Source organism: Erpetoichthys calabaricus, chromosome 13 (assembly GCF_900747795.2).
Source record: "Erpetoichthys calabaricus chromosome 13, fErpCal1.3, whole genome shotgun sequence".
Classification (NCBI taxonomy): domain Eukaryota; kingdom Metazoa; phylum Chordata; class Cladistia; order Polypteriformes; family Polypteridae; genus Erpetoichthys; species Erpetoichthys calabaricus.
In genome coordinates, this window is record NC_041406.2 from 12,520,603 (window position 1) to 12,539,986 (window position 19,384).

Here is a 19,384-nt window from a genome sequence, read left to right on the forward strand (position 1 = left end):
GCAATTGCTGAGCGCTTTGAGTAGTGAGAAAAGCGCTATATAAATGCAAAGGATTATTACCCTTTAACTGAACACGCAGTATCGTCAATCTCAAACTCGTATAGCTTTCTACATGTGTTTGTTCGCAATGAATCTATTAATAAGGCACGTCCTGACCCCCGATACTTATAATTACCATGTAGGAAACAAAATTTTATATAGGTTGTTTCACTGTCATAATAGAAAAGACAACCTGTTATTCGAGATGAAAACAGCCTCACACACGCTCCTCGCGAAGTTCCTCTTCCAAGCTGCAGCCTCCGGACACCGCGGCTCGTCTACCTTTCTGCCAATAAATCGCATGCCGGTTCGAACAGCCAATGACGTTTAAGACGGAGGGCGGGACTTCGCGCGAGCGCGCGTCTCTTGGCAACCAAGGGACGCGGCGTCCATAATTGGCGCGAGCACAGCTGCAGCATTTCATTTGTTTGTTGTATTTTTCTTTATACTTCTCAAGATGGAACAAACGACGTCGGAGACACACATGCTTGATAATGCGCCGATCTCATCGATGTCATCGTTTAGCTACATTCCTCCCGTACGGAAATATTCGAAGGAGCTTAGTTATTTCAATACTGAAGGAAAGGTAAGCATAAGTGAGTAACGCGCGTTATTTTCGTGAAGTAACTTGATCTTCTCACGGACTCGTAAACTCCAATTCAGGGGCGCGGAGGGTCAGAAATAGTTATGGAGAAGGTTGTGTCCATTCTTATTCTTACAACGGGACCAATTCAGATATGTCAGTTCACAACTTTTGGGGTGTGGGAGGAAACCTATAAAAAACACAATGGGAGAACGTGCAAACGTCACACAGACAACGATGAGGTGCTGGGAAGCCCACCACTGCACATCTGTGTCACCTGTTTGTGAAGCAGTTCATTGGCAGTGGTAATGCATTTATTTATTGATCTGTTCAAACACCATGGGGCAAATAAAGTGATCTCTAAGTTCACTGTAGCAATTAGTTCAAGGCACAGTGACCTGATTTTTCGATTCATGCCCTGACCTTCTGAAGCAGTGGTACAACTATGCTAACTGTCCTGTTCTCTTATTAGATATTTTACAATTGGCAACTATGAGAGTTGCTTACAAGAGGCTCCATTTTTACATATTGCATTTTTTTTATCATCCAGCATGCGTTTTACATATGAAGTTTACCATTTCAGTCAGATTACACAAGATCAAATATTATAAACATACTTGTCTCTTTTTCCAAAACAAGCGACCTCTATTAAAATTACCTGGCTGCATGGCATTGGCTGCAAAAGTACATATCCAGAATGTTCTCAAACTCCTAAAAAAAACCAAAACAAATAAAACTATTGGTGGATTTAGCGTTATATATCCACCAATGATCCAAACAGCATGCTTAATATATAATAAACATAGGCTTATACAGTAAGATGAATAATAAACTGACATCTGACGAAAGAAAGGCATCTAACACTGGGACATTTTTTGTCAAGGCATAATTTAAACGCTTCAAACTTTATTGACAAAAAAAACGAAATCTTAACTTGTATTACGCATTGTTCAACTTATACGCAGATTTCCTTGATAGGCCGTGATCTACTCCCTGCATCCATGCTTTCTTTCATTGCCCGGAATGGGCATCCATGACAGGGTACCTGCAACCGGGATTTCCATTCCAGGTTTTGTGGACGATGGCATTGTCATACCTCTGTAGTTGTAATTTCATTCTCTGCAGTATTGGGGTCTCCGCTGACAAGAGTTTGTGGATTATCAATTCCAAAGTTTTATGGTCAGATTTGACCTCCACGCTGCAGCCATATGTGTGCTCATGAAACCTTTTGCAGGTGGAGAGAATCGCATAGAGCTCTTTCTCAATCTGTTCACTTGGGTTCAGGTACTTAGAAGTGTAGGCTCTTGACCTGCCTTCTCGGAAGATGACAGCAACTAAACCATGATGCAATGCATCCACCTGAAGTAGGAGCTCTTTGTTTGGGTCATAATATGAGAAGATCTGACCTGGTTCCTCTGTTATTAGTAGGCTTGTCAGATTTTCATGATTCCAATATGGGGCATGACTCATTAATCCAGCGAGTGTGCTAGATGAATATTAAATCGAAGAGTTTCCCCCGTGGAGTGTCAAGTTCTGATACAAGGGAGCTGGGTTCCCCTTCGTGTTTTGACTGGTTAAAAATGGGACAAAATTCCATTATGGGGTTCATAAAATGGAAGTGCAATGCTTAAAATGGGACTGTCCCAGGAAAAAAAAAACAGCGTTTTTGGTGACCCAGTTATTTTCACCTGTTTAATTGCTTGGTCATGCTGTATATCCCCCAAAAAGTTGTTCTGCTTCAAGAGCTTTCTTAATGGGGCATTTACTTCTGAAAGGTTAGGAGTAATTTTGGACAGATAATTAACCATTAGGGTTACGGTTAAGGTAAATAATTTATATTATTGTTCCTACATTAATTCCACTTTGTTACCCGATGCTTTCATTTCTTCGATCGCTTTGATATTTTCTGGATCGGGCTTGAAGCCGTCTCTGATAAAGTTGTGGTCTAACTAGTTCACTTCTGACACACTTAGTGTCCTTTTCTAAGTTTAACTTTATCCCCTTTTTTCTTAAATTACGGTAGCATTCCTCTGAGATTTTGGTCATGTTCTTCTTTTGTGCAACCATATATCAGTATGTCATCAACAGCAGCAACCAGGCTTTCATATGCCTCATTAATTTTCCTCTGAAACTTTTCTCATGCTGAAACAATCCCAAAGGGTAGCCTTGGGAACCTATGCCTATCAAAAAGAGTGCTAAAGGTAGTTTAATAGGGATCCCCGATGACTCCGTCTTATGGCCCCAGTATGCTGGTCTAGCATCTAGGACACGGTGCACCAACCAGCTCGAGTATAACTTGTTCCAAAGATGGCAGTAAAAAAAATGAGGTCTCTGGATGGCTTCATTAAGATCATGTGGGTCTAGGCATGTTCAAAACTTTCTCTATACCAATGCTAAAAAGTTTGCCCATTCTGTTTTTTTCAATGACTTTACCAGTACATTCTGGCTTGTTCCATGTCCTCTAATTCTTGCTTTAGGTTTTAGATGGTCACGAAGCACTAAGGGGATATTTCTAGGTGAGCACACAACAGGAATTGCTTCAGGTTTCAGGTAAATTTTGCACTCCCCTGGGAATTGGCCATTGCCCTGAAAAATATATAAAAATTACTCCAAAATTCTGCTGCCTTCAAATGGGGTTTTATTGATTGACGTGATTAGCTTATTCAGCTCCATGGCAAGGCACATCCAAAGGCCTAGGACTGGTGAGAAATTTGTATTCATGATTTAGAATTCCCAACTAACTATTTTTTCTTTTGTATTTGCACCTAAACTCCCATGTGCCCCTCACATCTGCTGTATTGCCTCCATACCCTACAAGTCTGTGTATTAATTTCTTCATTGCGCTATGCCGGGACATTTTTGTGAATACATTTTCTGCTCAGATGTTCATCTGTACCAGTTTCAACAGAAATCTGTTTGTAACCTATGTTTCCGCATTCTTGTGTGACAGTGTCGATAGAACTTGGGCTTTCTGTTTCCAGCATCATATATACTGGCTTACGCTTGAATTTCATCTGAGAAAAGTGCTGTGTTTTGCATACGTTCACAAAGTGATCTCATTTTTTGCATTTACTTCATTCCCAGGCCTTGTGCTGGGTGTTCACCTCTGGATTTGTGTTCTTTTCCACATCTCTCACGTGGCTTGTCTCCCTTTTGATTTTTTCATCTAGCGTTCTGCACTGCACTGTGGTGATTTTGAACTTACAGCGTGTACTGCCCGGCTGTCAGTGGCCTTACTAGAAACCTTTGTTTTCAGTTGCTCCTGGGCTAACTCACGTGACCGAGCAATCTCTATTGTTTGTTTCGGCGTTAACGCGACCCCACAACTTAACAGCTTTTTATGAATTTTGAGTGAAGTAGTCACAAAAATAATGTGATCGCTGGCCATTTCATCACTGTCTACATAAATACAGTCCTTCATCGATAGCTTTCACTCTGTTACGAAATGCTTAGTGGTCTTGGCAGCATCCTGCATTTTTTCAGTGAACTACTACCGAGTAAATTAGAACATTATAAGAATTTACAGGAAATGAGAAGAGGCCATTCAGCCAAACAAAGCATGACAGTCTTATCCACCTAATTCTGTCAAAATAACATCAAGTCAAGTTTTGAAGGTCCCTAAAGTCCTACTGTCTGTCTACCACACTACTTGGTAACTCATTCCACATGTCTATGATTCTCTCCCTGAAGACTTCCTGATCCATCCATCCATTATCCAACCCGCTATATCCTAACTACAGAGTCATGGGGGTCTGCTGGAGAAAATCCCAGCCAACACGGGGCGCAAGACATGAAACAAACCACGGGGAGAGCGCCAGCCCACTGCAGGACACACACACCAGGGACAATTTAGCATCGCCAATCCACCTAACCTGCATGTCTTTGGACTGTTGGAGGAAACCGGAGCAAACCCACGTAGACACGGGGAGAACATGGAAACTCCATGCAGGGAGGACCTGGGAAGCGAACCCGGGCCTCCTAACTGTGAGGCAGCAGCGCTACCCACTGCACCACCGTGAGACTTCCTAATGTTTCTGCAAAATTTACCCTTAACAAGTTCCCAAATGTGTCCACGTGTTCTTGTTAAACTCCTTTTAAAGTAACAGTTTTGATCCACTGGACTAATGTTAAAGGTTTAGTTTTCGGCACAATGTGCTGTAAACATTTATTGTAGTATATTTGTATTGCCCGGGATTCATCTCTTGACAAGGGCCGTGTATTGAAGACATCTCATTCTTTTCCTGTGACCCACAAAAGTAGGTCGCTGCATTTTTCCGTCTAAGTTTTATTTCTGAGTGGACCGCTAAACATCAACTCCACGTGTTGCTGAAAACACCAACCAGATCTTCAGGCAAATAGGATGACTGCCAAGCCATCTGCGGAGCAGGCAGGCCGGTAAGATCCATCTGTACTATAACTCAGCAAGTATTATCCTTTATTCTGAAGCCATGCTGTATTCTCTTGTTAGATATTTTTATTAATATGTATTGGCAAAGATGTGTTGCAATCCATTTTTATGGATTTTTTTTTTTCTTACCTAACATGCATTTCAGACATGAACGTTACCATTTAAGAGAGATCTCACTAGATTAAACATTGTGAACATTACACTAACCTCTGTTCCACCCGTTCTACACCCTTAGTACAATTAAACAGCACCATTCTCATACCCTGACTAATTCAGGGCTACAGGAGGCAGGAGCCTGTCCTGGCCCTATTTGAGGGGGTGCCCCTCACTCAGTCACAGGGCCTGCTCACACACACACACCCATAAAGTTTTAATTTGGAACTGTAAATTAATCTAATAGGCATGGCTGGGGATGTGGGAGAAGAACTGGAGCCCAGCGGAAAGCTCACCCTAACAGAGGGCAATGTGAAAACTCAACAAGAACAATGCCCACGGTGGTGTCATGGATGGCTGGGGCCCTTGCCCAGCCGGGATGCCTCTGCCTTGGAAGGACCAGGTGAGCATGTGTGGATAGAGCATCATCTCCTCCGGAACGCTAGATGGCAGCAGTGCCCCAGACTCTCACAGGGCTTCATGAGAACTGGAGTTCGTTACAGCCCTGTTGGGATCCAGGGGCGCAGCCAGGGTGTGGTGCAACTATTCCTGAGCCTGTGTGGGCAGTTCTTCCACAACACCCGGAAGTGCTGCTGGAAGTAGGTCAACAAGCACCTGAAGCACTTCCAGGTGAACTATTAAGGGACCAGCAGACACTATTCTGGGAGCCAGAGTTGGGTGGTAGTGGACGAAACTTGCTGGAGAGGAGCGGTGGAGATAGAGAGAAGAGCGAAGAATAAATAAAGGACATTTGTGTTTTTATCAGTGCCTCCCATGTCTGTCTGTGTCGGGTTTAGTGCTGCTATAGTGCCATCTGCTGTCACACTGAATACAGACCATAGGCACTGGATCTGTAAGGCAGCAGAACTAATGACTTCTACATGAATAATAAAACTTTTACATTTGTTAATAGCAATTACATTTCATTATAACAAGGTGTTGTGTCTCAACATCAATATACCACACCACTTGCGTGTCAAAACAGGTCTTCTGCCTGAAGCTAAAAATGTTCAGTCCTGGCCAGTACTTGGATGGAAGACCATCTAGGAAAAGCTTGGATTTCTGCTGGAAGAGGTGTTAAGAGGCCAGCAGGGGTCGGTTACCCTCTGTGTGTCTCTGTGTGTGGATCCCAATGCCCAGTGCAGTGACAGATACATAGTGCTGTAAAAATGGCGTCATCCTTCAGATGAGATGTAAAGCCAAGGGTACTGACTCTCTGTGGTTATTAAAGATCCTTGCGGCATATTTCGAAAAAGAGTAGGGTTTATCCCAAGGCTGTCATGGCCTTGTCCATTCTGTCGCCCTAATTAATCCTTGTCTCAAATAGGTTTCCTCTCTCACCCCTTCACCACCTAATAGCTAATGTGTGGTGAGCATGCTGGCTCAATAATGGCTGCCATCACATCATCCAGGTGGGTGCTACACACTGGTTGAGGTTGAAATGGTTCCCCTCTGTTTATGTACAGTGCTGTGAGTTGTGAGAAAGTGCTACATAAATGAAATTAATTTTTAGTAAAGTTTATACATTTTTTCATTTAATAACATTAATTTATTAAATTAATGCAATTCATTAATTATTAATTTATTAAATGATTTTTATTACATTTTTAAAATGTTTCATTTAATAAAATAATTTATTAAATTAATAATTTGTTAATTCATTATTAATAAATAAAATAATTAATTTATTAAAAATAATATTTATTACATTTATACATTTTTTCATTTAATAAATGTATTAAATTAATGCAATTATTAATTTATTAAATGATTTTTATTACATTTTTAAAAATGTTTCATTTAATAAAATAATATTACATTAATAAAATTAGTTAATTCATTATTAATAAATAAAATAATGAATTTATTAAATTTTTTATTACATTTATAAAATGTTTCTTTAATAAAAGAATTAATTTATGAAATTAATAAAAGTAATTAATAATTAAATAAAATAAAAATATTTTTTATTGCATTTTATAAAAATTTTTATTTAATAAAAATTTATGAAATTAATAAAAGTAATTAATAATTAATAAATAAAATAATTAAAAATTTGTATTTCAATTTTATACAAAATTTTCATTTAATAAAATAACGAATTTATTAAATTAATTATTAATAATTAATAAATAAAATAATGTATTAAATTTGTATTAAATGTTATTATTATAAAAATATTTTATTATTTCTGTAACTTTCCTATCAGTGTTAGATTTTTCAAAATTGAATAATTTCCCATTTTACAGTTATAATACAATTAAATATCCATCCATCCATCCATTTTCCAACCCGCTGAATCCGAACACAGGGTCACGGGTGTCTGCTGGAGCCAATCCCAGCCAACACAGGGCACAAGGCAGGAAACCAATCCCGGGCAGGGTGCCAACCAACCGCAGGACACACACAAACACACCCACACACCAAGCACACACTAGGGCCAATTTAGAATCACCAAACAATTAAATATTGAATATGGATATATCCATTTTTTCATTGCTTTAAAGTGTACTTCATGCAGCAATGTGAATATTATTTTTTATATTCTCTTTCTCTCTATGTTAATGTGAAGGGTCAACATATTTCAGCTTTTGACTGCCATTTCAGAAAATCTGAAGGCTACAATGAGAAGCTTCACCGTGATGACAGAGAACATGCTAAGAGCAGAGGACTTGATGTGCACAGTGAGGTAAAAGATAAAAGCCCAAGATTTTCACTGCTTTAAGATGGATGTTTTTCTTAACAAATCATGTAAAAATTTACTTTGACACTCTAAAGAATTCAAATCTATTAAATGGAGAATAGTATTATCTCAAGTTTAGATAAACAGATTATTATAGAGTATATTAGTTTTGTTCAAGAGACAAAGAATCAAAAGCATTTTAACAGTTGATCCAAGACAACAAGTTCTAAACAAGAATATTGATTTTAGAAGTAGTTGAGAATGTTTATGTGTCGATGTGCAGTTGAATGCTGGAGTTAACATAAAGGAGAGAATTAAAAATATAGTCAGGCTCATATTAAACCATCGGATGGCCTTTGACACTTTTGTTCTCTGTTATGCACTTATCTATCTCTGAATCTACCATTTTCATTGCCTTCATGATTAAGTGAAGAACACTTTTAAGTTTGGTGAGATTATTATAATACTGGACAGCATTTTAGTACAGTGGGTAGCAATGAGTCCTCATGGATCCAGTGTCTGGGGTTAGAATACTGCACTGAGATGTTGTCCATGTGAAGTGTATGTGTTCAACGTTGTGTTTTCCCTATGTGTACTTGTACACATAAACTTGAATTTGATCTTGAAAATTCCCAAAGATGTCCAGGTTAGCTTACCTGATGATTCAAACTTGTTCTAATGTGAATGACATGTTTGTGAGTGGGCCCTACTACTTTGCTGCCCTGTGACCCTGAATTTGATTAAGCAAGGTTTGAGTTATATTAAACTATTGCAATACCAAATCTTACACTTAGTAATGTTTCTTACTGCACAACATTTCAAGGATTTTAGAACATTAGAACAAATTGAATGTGAATTTCCCTTTGGGATTAATAAAGTATCTATCTATCTATCTATCTATCTATCTATCTATCTATCTATCTATCTATCTATCTATCTATCTATCTATCTATCTATCTATCTATCTATCTATCTATCTATCTATCTATCTATCAAAATAGAAGAGAACAGGCCACTCAGCCCAACAAAGCTCGCCAGTCCTATCCACTTAATTCTTCTAAAAAACATCAAGTTGAGTTTTGAAGGTCCCTATAGTCTTTCTGTCCTCCACACTACTTGGTCACTTGTTCTACATGTCTATCGTTCTTTGTGTAAAGAAAAACTTTCTAATATTTCTGCAAAATTTATCCTTAACAAGTTTCCAACTGTGTCCCCGTGTTCTTGTTAAACTCATTTTAAAGTCACCGTCTCAACCCACTGGACTAATTCCCTTCGTACATGTAAACACTTTGGTCAGGTCTCCTCTTAATCTCAGCTCTTTTAATCTTCCTTCATAACTCATCCCCTGTAGCCCTGGACTCAGCCTCGTTGCTCTTCTCTGGACTTTCTCTAGTGCTGCTCTGTCTGGTGGGCCTTACACTGCACCCAGTACTCCAAATGAGGCCATAAAGGTTGAGCAGAACCTCCTGTTACTTGTACTCCACACATCAAGGCGCTATATAACCTGACATTCTGTTAGCCTTCTTAATAGCTTCTAAACACTGTCTGGCAGTTGATAGTGTTGAGTCCACTACGACTCCTAAATGCTTCTCACCAGGTGTCCTTTCAAATTTTAAACTCCTGATTGTTTAATCAAACCTAACATTTTTACTTTCTACATGTAATATTTTACATTTACTTGCATTAAATTTCATCTGCCAGAAATCTACCCGATGCTGTGTGCTGTCCATGTCCCACTGTAATGACTTAACAGATTCAAGACTATCTGCCAATCCAGCTTGGTATTATCTTCAGTCTTAACCAGCTTGTTACTTATACTGTACTCCTATCCATATCATTTATTAACAGGGTGGGCCACGAAAAAGTGGCCCGCCTCCACTGAGACGACTGCATTACATGGTGAAGAGAAAAACGATCAAATTTGGTACTCACATTTACAGAAGATGCTGAAAGTGATCTCCTTGTGTGTCAATACATCTCTGTGCCCGTTTCAGCATGTTCATGTACACTCTTTGCACTCTTGGTGGAGGTGGGACACTTTTTCGTGGGGCACCCTGTACATTAAAAATAACAGCGGCCCTAACACTGGCCCAGAGCAACACCACTCTTAACATCGCAAATTCTGAGGAGGTTCCTCACCCCATCACCCTCTGCTTTCTGTGTCTGAGGCAGTTCTGCACCCATCTAAAAACATCACCCTGAACTCCACATCTTTTACTTTGATGCCCAACCTCTTGTGTGCGCACCTTATCACATGCTTTCTGAAGTCCAGATAAATAACATCATCTGCTCCACTTTGTTCAGTAAAACTCCTGTTCTTGACATGTGTTGCTCAATCTTCTCCTTAATAATTCTTTCTATTAATTTATTAGTGATGCACATTAAGCTTACTGGCCTATAGTTGCTTGGATCTGCTTGATCACCCTTTTAATATATCATGATAAAATTTGCGTTCATGATAAAAAAGGCGTTCGACCGTGTCCCTCTGGGAATCCTGTGGGGGGTGCTCCAAGAGTACCGGACCCCCTGATAAGAGCTGTTCGGTCCCTGTACGATCGGAGCCAGAGCTTGGTCCGCATTGCCGGCAGTAAGTCGAACCCGTTTCCAGTGAGAGTTGGACTCCACCAGGGCTGCCCTTTGTCACCGATTCTGTTCATAACTTTTATGGGCAGAATTTCTAGGCGCAGCCAGGGTGTTGAGGGGGTCTGGTTTGGTGGACTCAGGATTGGGTCACTGCTTTTTGCAGATGATGTTGTCCTGTTTGCTTCATCAGGCCGTGATCTTCAACTCTCTCTGGATTGGTTCGCAGCTGAGTGTGAAGCGGCTGGGATGAGAATCAGCACCTCTAAATCCGAGACCATGGTCCTCAGCCGGAAAAGGGTGGAATGCCTTCTCAGGGTTGGGAGCGAGATCCTGCCTCCAGTGGAGGAGTTCAAGTATCTCGGGGTCTTGTTCACGAGTGAGGGAAGAATGGAGCGTGAGATCGACAGGCGGATCGGTGCGGCGTCCACAGTGATGCGGGCTCTGCATCGGTCTGTCGTGGTGAAAAAGGAGCTGAGCCGCAAGGCAAAGCTCTCAATTTACCAGTCGATCTATGTTCCTACCCTCACCTATGGTCATGAGCTATGGGTAGTGACCGAAAGAACGAGATCGTGAATACAAGCGGCTGAAATGAGTTTCCTCCGCAGGGTGTCTGGGCTCTCCCTTAAAGATAGGGTGAGAAGCTCAGTCATCCGGGAGGGGCTCAGAGTAGAGCCGCTGCTCCTCCGCATCGAGAGGAGTCAGATGAGGTGGCTCGGGCATCTGATCAGGATGCCTCCTGGACGCCTCCCTGGTGAGGTGTTCCGGGCACGTCTAACTGGGAGGAGGCCCCGGGGAAGACCCAGGACACGCTGGAGGGACTATGTCTCCCGGCTGGCCTGGGAACGCCTCGGGATTCTCCCGGAAGAGCTAGAAGAAGTGGCCGGGGAGAGGGAAGTCTGGGTATCTCTGCTCAAGCTGCTGCCCCCGCGACCCAACCTCGGATAAGCGGAAGAGGATGGATGGATGGATGGAATTTGCCATTTTCTAGTTCTTTAAAATTTCCCCAGCACACAGTGACTTCCTAAAAATATGTGTCAAGGGTTTATTTATGCACTCGCTAACTTCCTGCAGAACTTGAGGATAAATATTATCTGGTCCTGGTGATTTGTTTGATTTCAGCCTGTTTAATCTCAGCAGCTCTTCTCCCTCTACAATTTCCAAATGTCAGTTCAGCCATTGCAAATTAAAGCTGCTGAAAGAAACTGAATGCTGAGTTCAATTGACTCCCCACAAACAATTGATGCTCACATTACTGCGTGGCTCTCTATGTAAAGAAACCAAAGGGTTAAAAATGGGAGCAGGCCATAACCATGGAGAAGTGACAGTCAGGGATGTAAATAATTATTGCTTCTTTCTTTTCTTACTTTAACATTGTTAACGACACTATTCCTTTTTCCTTCCTTCTTGTAACCTTAAAGAAGAATAAACCTTTCTATTTATTTTTTATTTCCACAACCCACATTGTCCAGGAGACCAAGAAACAATCAAACACGAAGTACAATTTTTTTCTATAAAGCATGCAGAATTGAATTTTTTTGTTGAGAAGATGGTAGAAAGAGAACAACTGAGGGCAATGTGCTTGAGTGAATACATGTTATTAGTAACTTCTAGTTTACGTGTTTTTTTTTGTTGGTAAAATGGTAGAAAGAGAACAACTTAGGACATCTTGTTTGAGTGTGTATGAGTTGGTTTGTTCAGAAGATTGTCAATAGAAAACAACCCAGGACATCAAATTTGAGTGATTTGTAGAAGTTATTAGTAACTTCTAATTACCGAGGTTTTTTTGTTTAGAAAATCATAGAAAGAGAACCATTGAGGATGTCGTGTTTAAGTGAGTAAAAGTAATTAGTAATTTCTAATTTCCTGAAACAAATTCTAGTTTCCTGTTGGTAGACATGTATTCAAATCCAATTTATGGTCAGGCAGATCTAGTTTTCGAATTTCATGTGTGGACGTTCAGCCCGGCCCCAGGCAGATACAGGACACACACAAGTCCAGAACTCTATCTATGTGATTTCTTTCGCCTTATCACTAAGGGAGGGGTATCGCCTTTTTATATTATATCTATGTAATTTATGTAACACGCCGCAATCATAAAAGAAATCATTCCAACAAGGGAGCTAGCGCCCCCAGCTGGATACACACATAACCAACCAGATTGAATTTTTGCAGGAAATGTCAAGACCTGTACCTGTCCTATCCTCATCAGACTATGGGAGACACCAGGCCTACGCTCTGGATAAAACAGACCGACAGCACGTGAGAGTTGGATACGTACGCTCCGAATTTTACAGGAAAAATGGGATTTATCACTCAGTTGAAGAAGGATATGGATCCGTCTTTCCAGCCTAAGTGGAAATTTGGATGAAGAAAAATAATATCTAGTTGATTCGCAGCCTTGTAAGTGGCACCAGTATTCATCAAACAAAGTTCAGCATGGTGATTAAAACAAAGAATTAGAATGATGTAGAGTTTGTGCATTATTGCTGTGTTTGCTTAGGTCTTTCTGCAGGTTGATGAATTTCCTTCCTAAGACGTGAAGGTTAGCTGGATTGGTGACTGGTGCTGAATGAGCACTGAATAGTTTGGAGATCTCAATCCATCTGTCCTTCAGGTCTTTGGGATGAGGAAGTAAATCAGAGAACATGGAGAAAAAAACCTAATTAGGTATCACAGACATGACATCCTCATCCATCTTGCAAAGAACCTGCCAGGATGGGTCACGAAACTGACAGGAATGACTGGCTTTAGAAAACAGATGGATGGATGGAGAAAACTGGAGAGCTGACACCAGAATACCATGAATGACACATTGTACGGTGCATACAATATTCATCTGCTTTTGGTGCAGGTAATTTTGTTTTACTGTATTATGCTGGACTTCTAAGACAAAAAGCTCTTTAAAAGGAAAAATATACTGGATTAATATTTTTGCAAATGATTCAGATTAAAAACACATATATTCTAATCTTAATGTGCTTAGTATTTATCACATTGAAATGTTCCTTTTAATTATCTCAAATGTGTGAAATGTTTAAATCATCTATATTTTTGTGGATGTATGTTGTTGAGCGTTGCCTTCCTGGCAAAAGGTTACCAGGTGCAGAAATGTCACCCAAGGTGGTACAGGACCAGGGAAAGGTCTGCCAGGGGACGCATCAAGAAAGAGGAGCTGACACTTAGGCCAGGTTTATACTTCACGCGACACAAGCGCTTTACTGTTTATACTTGGGCGTGTACTTTACGTAAATCTGGAAGAATCCACCAGGTGGCAGTGCGAGATATCATCACGGGGAGAACAGGTTCGGCTTCGCTGTGTTGTGAACTGCCTGAAACATCCATAGTACTAGGGTGTTGTACCGCGTTAGCCATTATGAATGTAGAGAAAAGTCAAGCAAAATGACACCTTTTATTGGCTAACTAAAAATTAGGGTTAGCTTTCAAGGCAACTCAGGCCCATTCTTCAGGCAAGATGTAATACAGAAACTGGAGTTCCCTGTGTTTATATAGACACTAGGACAAGTAGCAACACTAGTAAATCTTTAAGTGAGACATCTTAAATGTAAAAAATTAATAGACCTCTTCAGGCTAAGATTCATTTAGCAAGAGAGAAGAACAATGTATGGTCAAGATCTTTGGATAAGCTAACTGTCCAACAAAGTCTTTAAAAGTTTCTGATGAGTTTTTCCATACAATGTGGATCTGTAGACATGTTGTCTGTGTCAGTCTGAGAGATGCAAACAATCCTCATATCTGGCCATAAGACCCATGTCTCTATTTACACCATGTTGTAATGTGTTCAATTTTAGCATGAGTTGGACTTCCCCTCCTTTTCTCTCTTGCTGTGTTCTGAAGTTGCCCATAAGCCCTGTGACTTTAAAGTCCCTCTCACAGTGTCCATGGCTGTTGAAGTGGGCCAGGAACATCTGTGATGCCAGGTTTAATGTGGCGCCTGTGTAAATTCATTCTCTGGCGGAGTGTTTGTCCAGTTTCTCCCATATAGAGTGAAGTGTCAGAACATTTCATGCAGGAAAATGATCTCTTTATGCGATGTTCTAGTCGGCAGTATGGTAATAATTATATTATAAATCTGTCTGTATTATAAATGTGAGCACACGTTTTACATCTTTTCTGTAGGCAGGGAGATGTACCATTTTCTGTTGGTTCACTTAGGGAGCTTTGGACAATTAGTTGCTGCAGGTTTGGTGGTTGTCTATATGCCAGGAGGGGAGGTTCAGGAGATACAATTTTCATCTTGACCATACATTGTTCTTCTATCTTGTTAAATGAACCCTAGCCTGAAGGAGTCTATTAATTTTTTACATTTAAGATTTCTCACTTAAAGATTTACCAATGTTGTTACTTATCCTAGTGTGTATATAAACACAGGGAACTCCAGTTTCTGTATTACATCTTGCCTGAAGAAGGGGCCTGAGTTGCCTCGAAAGCTTGCATATTGTAATCTTTTTAGTTAGCCAATAAAAGGGGTCATTTTGCTTGACTTTTCGCTGAAACATCCATTAAATTCCGATGACACCTTACTGCAATATCTCTGAAAAGGACGTTTAGTGATTAAATCCATCAATCCAGGTATGTGTCCATTCCAGCAAGCATTGGGCACAAGGCTGAAACAATTCCTAGATTGGTGAATACAAGCCCTCACACACACACACGCACACACACACACACTGGCATCATTTTAGTGCCACCAAATCTGCATATCTTTGGAAGGAAACCGGAGCACAGTATGGAAACCCAGCAGGAAAACCTGCAAACTCCAGGCAGGGAATATCAGCGATGTGACTCCCTGCGAGACAGCAGTGCTACCGCGCCGCCATCGTGTCACACCATGTGTGTAATTATTAACAGTATTCCTTATTTAAACGAAATTCACGATTTATCTGTAAAATGTAACATACATACGTTAATGCATTTCATCATGAAAGTGATAACAAGTATAAATCTAAGGATTCTAAATGTGCAGAGAGTTGGAATATCATACATTTACTGTCTTCTGTGTGGTGATCTATTGCTGTTTGCCGCTGCTGTCAGGTCAGGAGGAAGCCCCCCGATAACAAAAAAGACGTCACAAATGATCGTGTAATTCCGATCAGCAATATGCGACGCTTGAATATAAAAGCACCACGAATGCATCTGTACGTCGGCATTTTGCTTCACCACAATGAACTGTTCATCAAGCATCGAAGCTCACACATCGATCCTCAAAGCAACTTTCTGTCACATGTAGATAGTAAACGGAGACTCTGACGTCACGTTCGGACTTTTATCACACTGCGCCCCCCGACTTTTTGCAACTCTCGCACGCGTCGTGTTAATTTCTGAGGACCTGCTCAGAGGACGCTTCAAATGAATGCTGGGAATGCATGGCAGCCATGATGTGTGCACTTCCGTATTGTGAGTGTGAAGTATAAACAGACCCTTAAACTCCATCAGCATATAGCAGTGTGCATAAACACCAACCACAAGGGGGCAGTGGAGTCAATCAGTGGCTTCTTATCTGTTAATTTAGGCTTATGAGGGCACCAGTGAAGAAAATGTCCTCGTCAGTTTGTCAGAATCTTGGTACAGACCTGCTCAATGTCATCGCTGGTAGAGGACATGGAAGGATGTCTGTCTCCTTCTTTGTGCTAAACTCATTTTGTAACTTCTCATTTGTCCATTGTGATAGTTGCCCGGACACCACATCTTTATAAAACATTAAATAAACAATTCTCACACTCCACAAAAAGCACTAAGCAATAATCACCCTTCAATATTCAGTCCTTTGCCGCCTCTACTCCTCCAGGGAGCTTTGTCCTTCTCCCACTCCCGACTCAGGCTCTCTGACTGTAAGGAGTCGGCCCCTTTTATCCCTACCCGGATGTGCTCCAGGTGGCTGATGATGTCCATCCGGCAGCACTTCCTGGTGTGGCGGAAGTGCTGCCCTTTGAACCGGAAGCACTCCAGGCGTCCCTGGCCGATCCCTCCGCCATCTTGCCAAGTGTGGCGGAAGTAATCACATCCAGGTCTCCTGAGGCTTAAAACGCCCCCTGGCAGTGGCCATGGTTCCCAATAAGTCAAATCCTCTATGTCCTCTTTTTATCCAGGGCGGCTGCCCCCTTGTGCCCCGGAAGCTATTAATGTCCCTTTCCGGTCCTTCCAGGCATCCCGGCCAGGTAATGACCGCAGTCATCTGTGTCTCCATGTTGTGCAGAAAGCCTTCTATGGATTTTGGCCCATGAAATGAATGCTGCTTGCCGTTCTTCTGTGGTGCTAAAGGAGCATGGAGCGGCCGTGTTTACTCCTCGAAAACAACAAGAGAAACTGACTGAGCGACGTCGATACTTTACCACTCTGACCACACAAACTCCATGTTTCTACATCTGTGTGAGGAAAGCTGAAGAGCCAACCCAAACAAAATGAATGCAAAAGTGCAGATAATTGTTGACTCATCCTCGAGGTTTGTCTTGATTTGTGAGAATTATTTTGTATGGTTTTCATAACCGTATTGTTTTTTCCAGGGTTGACTCCATTTTGTGACACTGCTGTCAAGACACCCATCTCTATGGTGTGCAGTCTCTGAGGTTGTACAATTAACTTTATCAGAGCATCACATCACTTTAGATGCATCAATATTTGAATTTTGCAGGTAATTAAATGAAAACCCTTCGAGTGTGTGTGAAGTCATGCGATTTGGATTTTCTGGCTCCTCACCTTTGCCTTTTATTTTCTTTCTTTGATTCTTGGCTTACAGTTTTTGATCAGACCAAAGATAGGCTTGGTTCTTGGTTTCAGTTTCTGGCTTGCTTACAAGTTCCTCTCCTGGGACTTCAAGTATAAGATCTTGCTTAGATTTCATGCTAACATTTTGCCTACGGTTGTAAGGCAAAAACGCTGTGTGCACAAAAAAGAAGTTGTTTTTATAAAACCGTACGCATGCCTTGTGCCTCACCAAGCTCCTTTATAAAATCTCAGATCAACTTAAAACAATATGCTTTTAGTCGCTTCATGTCATCTTCTTCCAATAACCAAGTACGGCTTAAAAAGCCTTTCTTGAATACTCATGATCTGATCGCCCTAGAAATTTGGCCATGTGATGCATTTACTACAAACCATGAGAGAACACAGAAAACGAAACTAAAGTGAATGTGAACTTGAGGTGTTACTGACTAAAGTACTGTAGCTAGATAAATAGGCAAGGCTTTATATGATAGATCAATATTTTAGTATAGTTGGCAGGATGGATAGATAGATAAGGCACTATATGATAGACATCTATCTATCCTGCCAACTATACTAAATATATGTCTATCATATAGTGCCTTTCATATCTATCTATCCATCCTGCCAACTATGCTAAATATCTATCATATAGTGCCTTATCTATCTATCCTGCCAACTACGCTAAAATACCTATCTATCATATAGTGCCTTATCTATCTATCCATCCTGCCAACTATACTAAAATATCTATGTATCATAGTGTCTTATATATTTAGTATAGTTGGCAGGATAGATAGATAGATAAGGCACTATATGATAGATAGGTATTTTAGCGTAGTTGGCAGGATAGATAGATTTTAGGCACTATATAATAGATATTTAGCGTAGTTGGCAGGATAGACATTTAGCGTAGTTGGCAAGATAGATGGATAGCTAAATAGATATATAGATATTTAGCATAGTTAGCAGGATAGATAGATAAGGCACTATATGATAGATATTTAGCGTAGTTGGCAAGATAAGGCACTATATGATAGATATTTAGCATAGTTGGCAGGATAGATATGAAAGGCACTATATGATAGACATATATTTAGTATAGTTGGCAGGATAGATAGATAGATAGATAAGACACTATGAGACATAGATATTTAGCGTAGTTGGCAGAATAGATAAGGCACTATATGAGATAGATATTTAGCGTAGTTGGCAGGATAGATAGATAAGGCACTATATGATAGATATTTAGCATAGTTGGCAAGATAGATAAGGCACTATATGATAGATATTTAGCGTAGTTGGCAGGATAGATAAGGCACTATATGAGATAGATATTTAGCGTAGTTGGCAGGATAGATAGATATTTAGCGTAGCTGGCAAGATAGATAGATGGATAGCTAAATAGATATATATTTAGTGTAGTCGGCAGGATAGATAGTTAGACAGATAGATAAGGCACTATATGATAGATATTTAGCGTAGTTGGCAAGATAGATAGATAAAGACACTATATAATGGATAGATAGATCTTTTCTTGTTATGGTTTGAGAAATTGACATATTTGGTGTTTTTTTAAGCTTTTCCTCCATGCCCCATACCTTCCATTGTAAAGCACCAGAGTTGAGATGATATTTTGTTAAAATAATAATAATAGAGCACACAAATGCATATCTATCATGTTTGTGAAGAAATAACTTTGGAATGAACAATACCAAACATCTCCTGTATGGAGTGCCTTCAGGAGACTCTTTTAAAATTAGGCCTTATTTCCACTTTATTTTGAGCAGATCAGCTATAATTTCAAGTCAATTACTTTTCCAGAGATCTCGGGGAAAGTCCGGATGTCTCCGTCTTTTCTCATCAGCCTTTATGCTTTATGTACACAGTGGGGTGCGTCCCCAGTGGCTGTGCATCACAAGCTGGGATGGCACCCGCTCAGTTCAGGGCCACAGGGTGCTACAGCGAGCTGGCACAGAGTATTGGTGGCACACAGCTGTCCTCTGGTCAGGTGGTACTGTACAGCTCTGTTGCAGCCTTGTACTAAAATAATTTACATTCAGAAGTTGTCAGAATGACAAAACAAACACAGGAGTTTAGAAACGTTACAAAATAACAAACTGAAATGCCTCACTGACACAAATCTGCAGACCTCATTACCGCGGTTCCAGCCTGGAGTTGTCTGGGGTTTGATTTGACAAACTTCACGCACCTG

The 19,384-nt window shown here is 40.5% G+C and overlaps 1 protein-coding gene across 1 annotated transcript; it reads left to right on the forward strand.

The window, feature by feature from the left end:
* The first annotated feature begins 410 nt into the window (after positions 1-410).
* cfap90 (cilia and flagella associated protein 90) lies at positions 411-12,914 on the forward strand. Its single transcript, XM_028817802.2, has 3 exons — positions 411-625; positions 7,756-7,872; positions 12,622-12,914. Exons 1-3 carry the CDS (start codon positions 497-499, stop codon positions 12,799-12,801), a joined length of 426 nt encoding a protein of 141 aa, XP_028673635.1. The 5' UTR covers positions 411-496; the 3' UTR covers positions 12,802-12,914.
* The last annotated feature ends 6,470 nt before the right edge of the window (positions 12,915-19,384 follow it).

Bases quoted from the DNA above. Each gene is read 5' to 3' on its own strand.
- cfap90 (XM_028817802.2), top strand. From the start codon at position 497: ATGGAACAAACGACGTCGGAGACACACATGCTTGATAATGCGCCGATC. The intron at 626-7,755 runs GTAAGCATAAGT...GTTAATGTGAAG, and splicing joins ATTTCAATACTGAAGGAAAG to GGTCAACATATTTCAGCTTT. The intron at 7,873-12,621 runs GTAAAAGATAAA...GAATTTTTGCAG, and splicing joins GACTTGATGTGCACAGTGAG to GAAATGTCAAGACCTGTACC.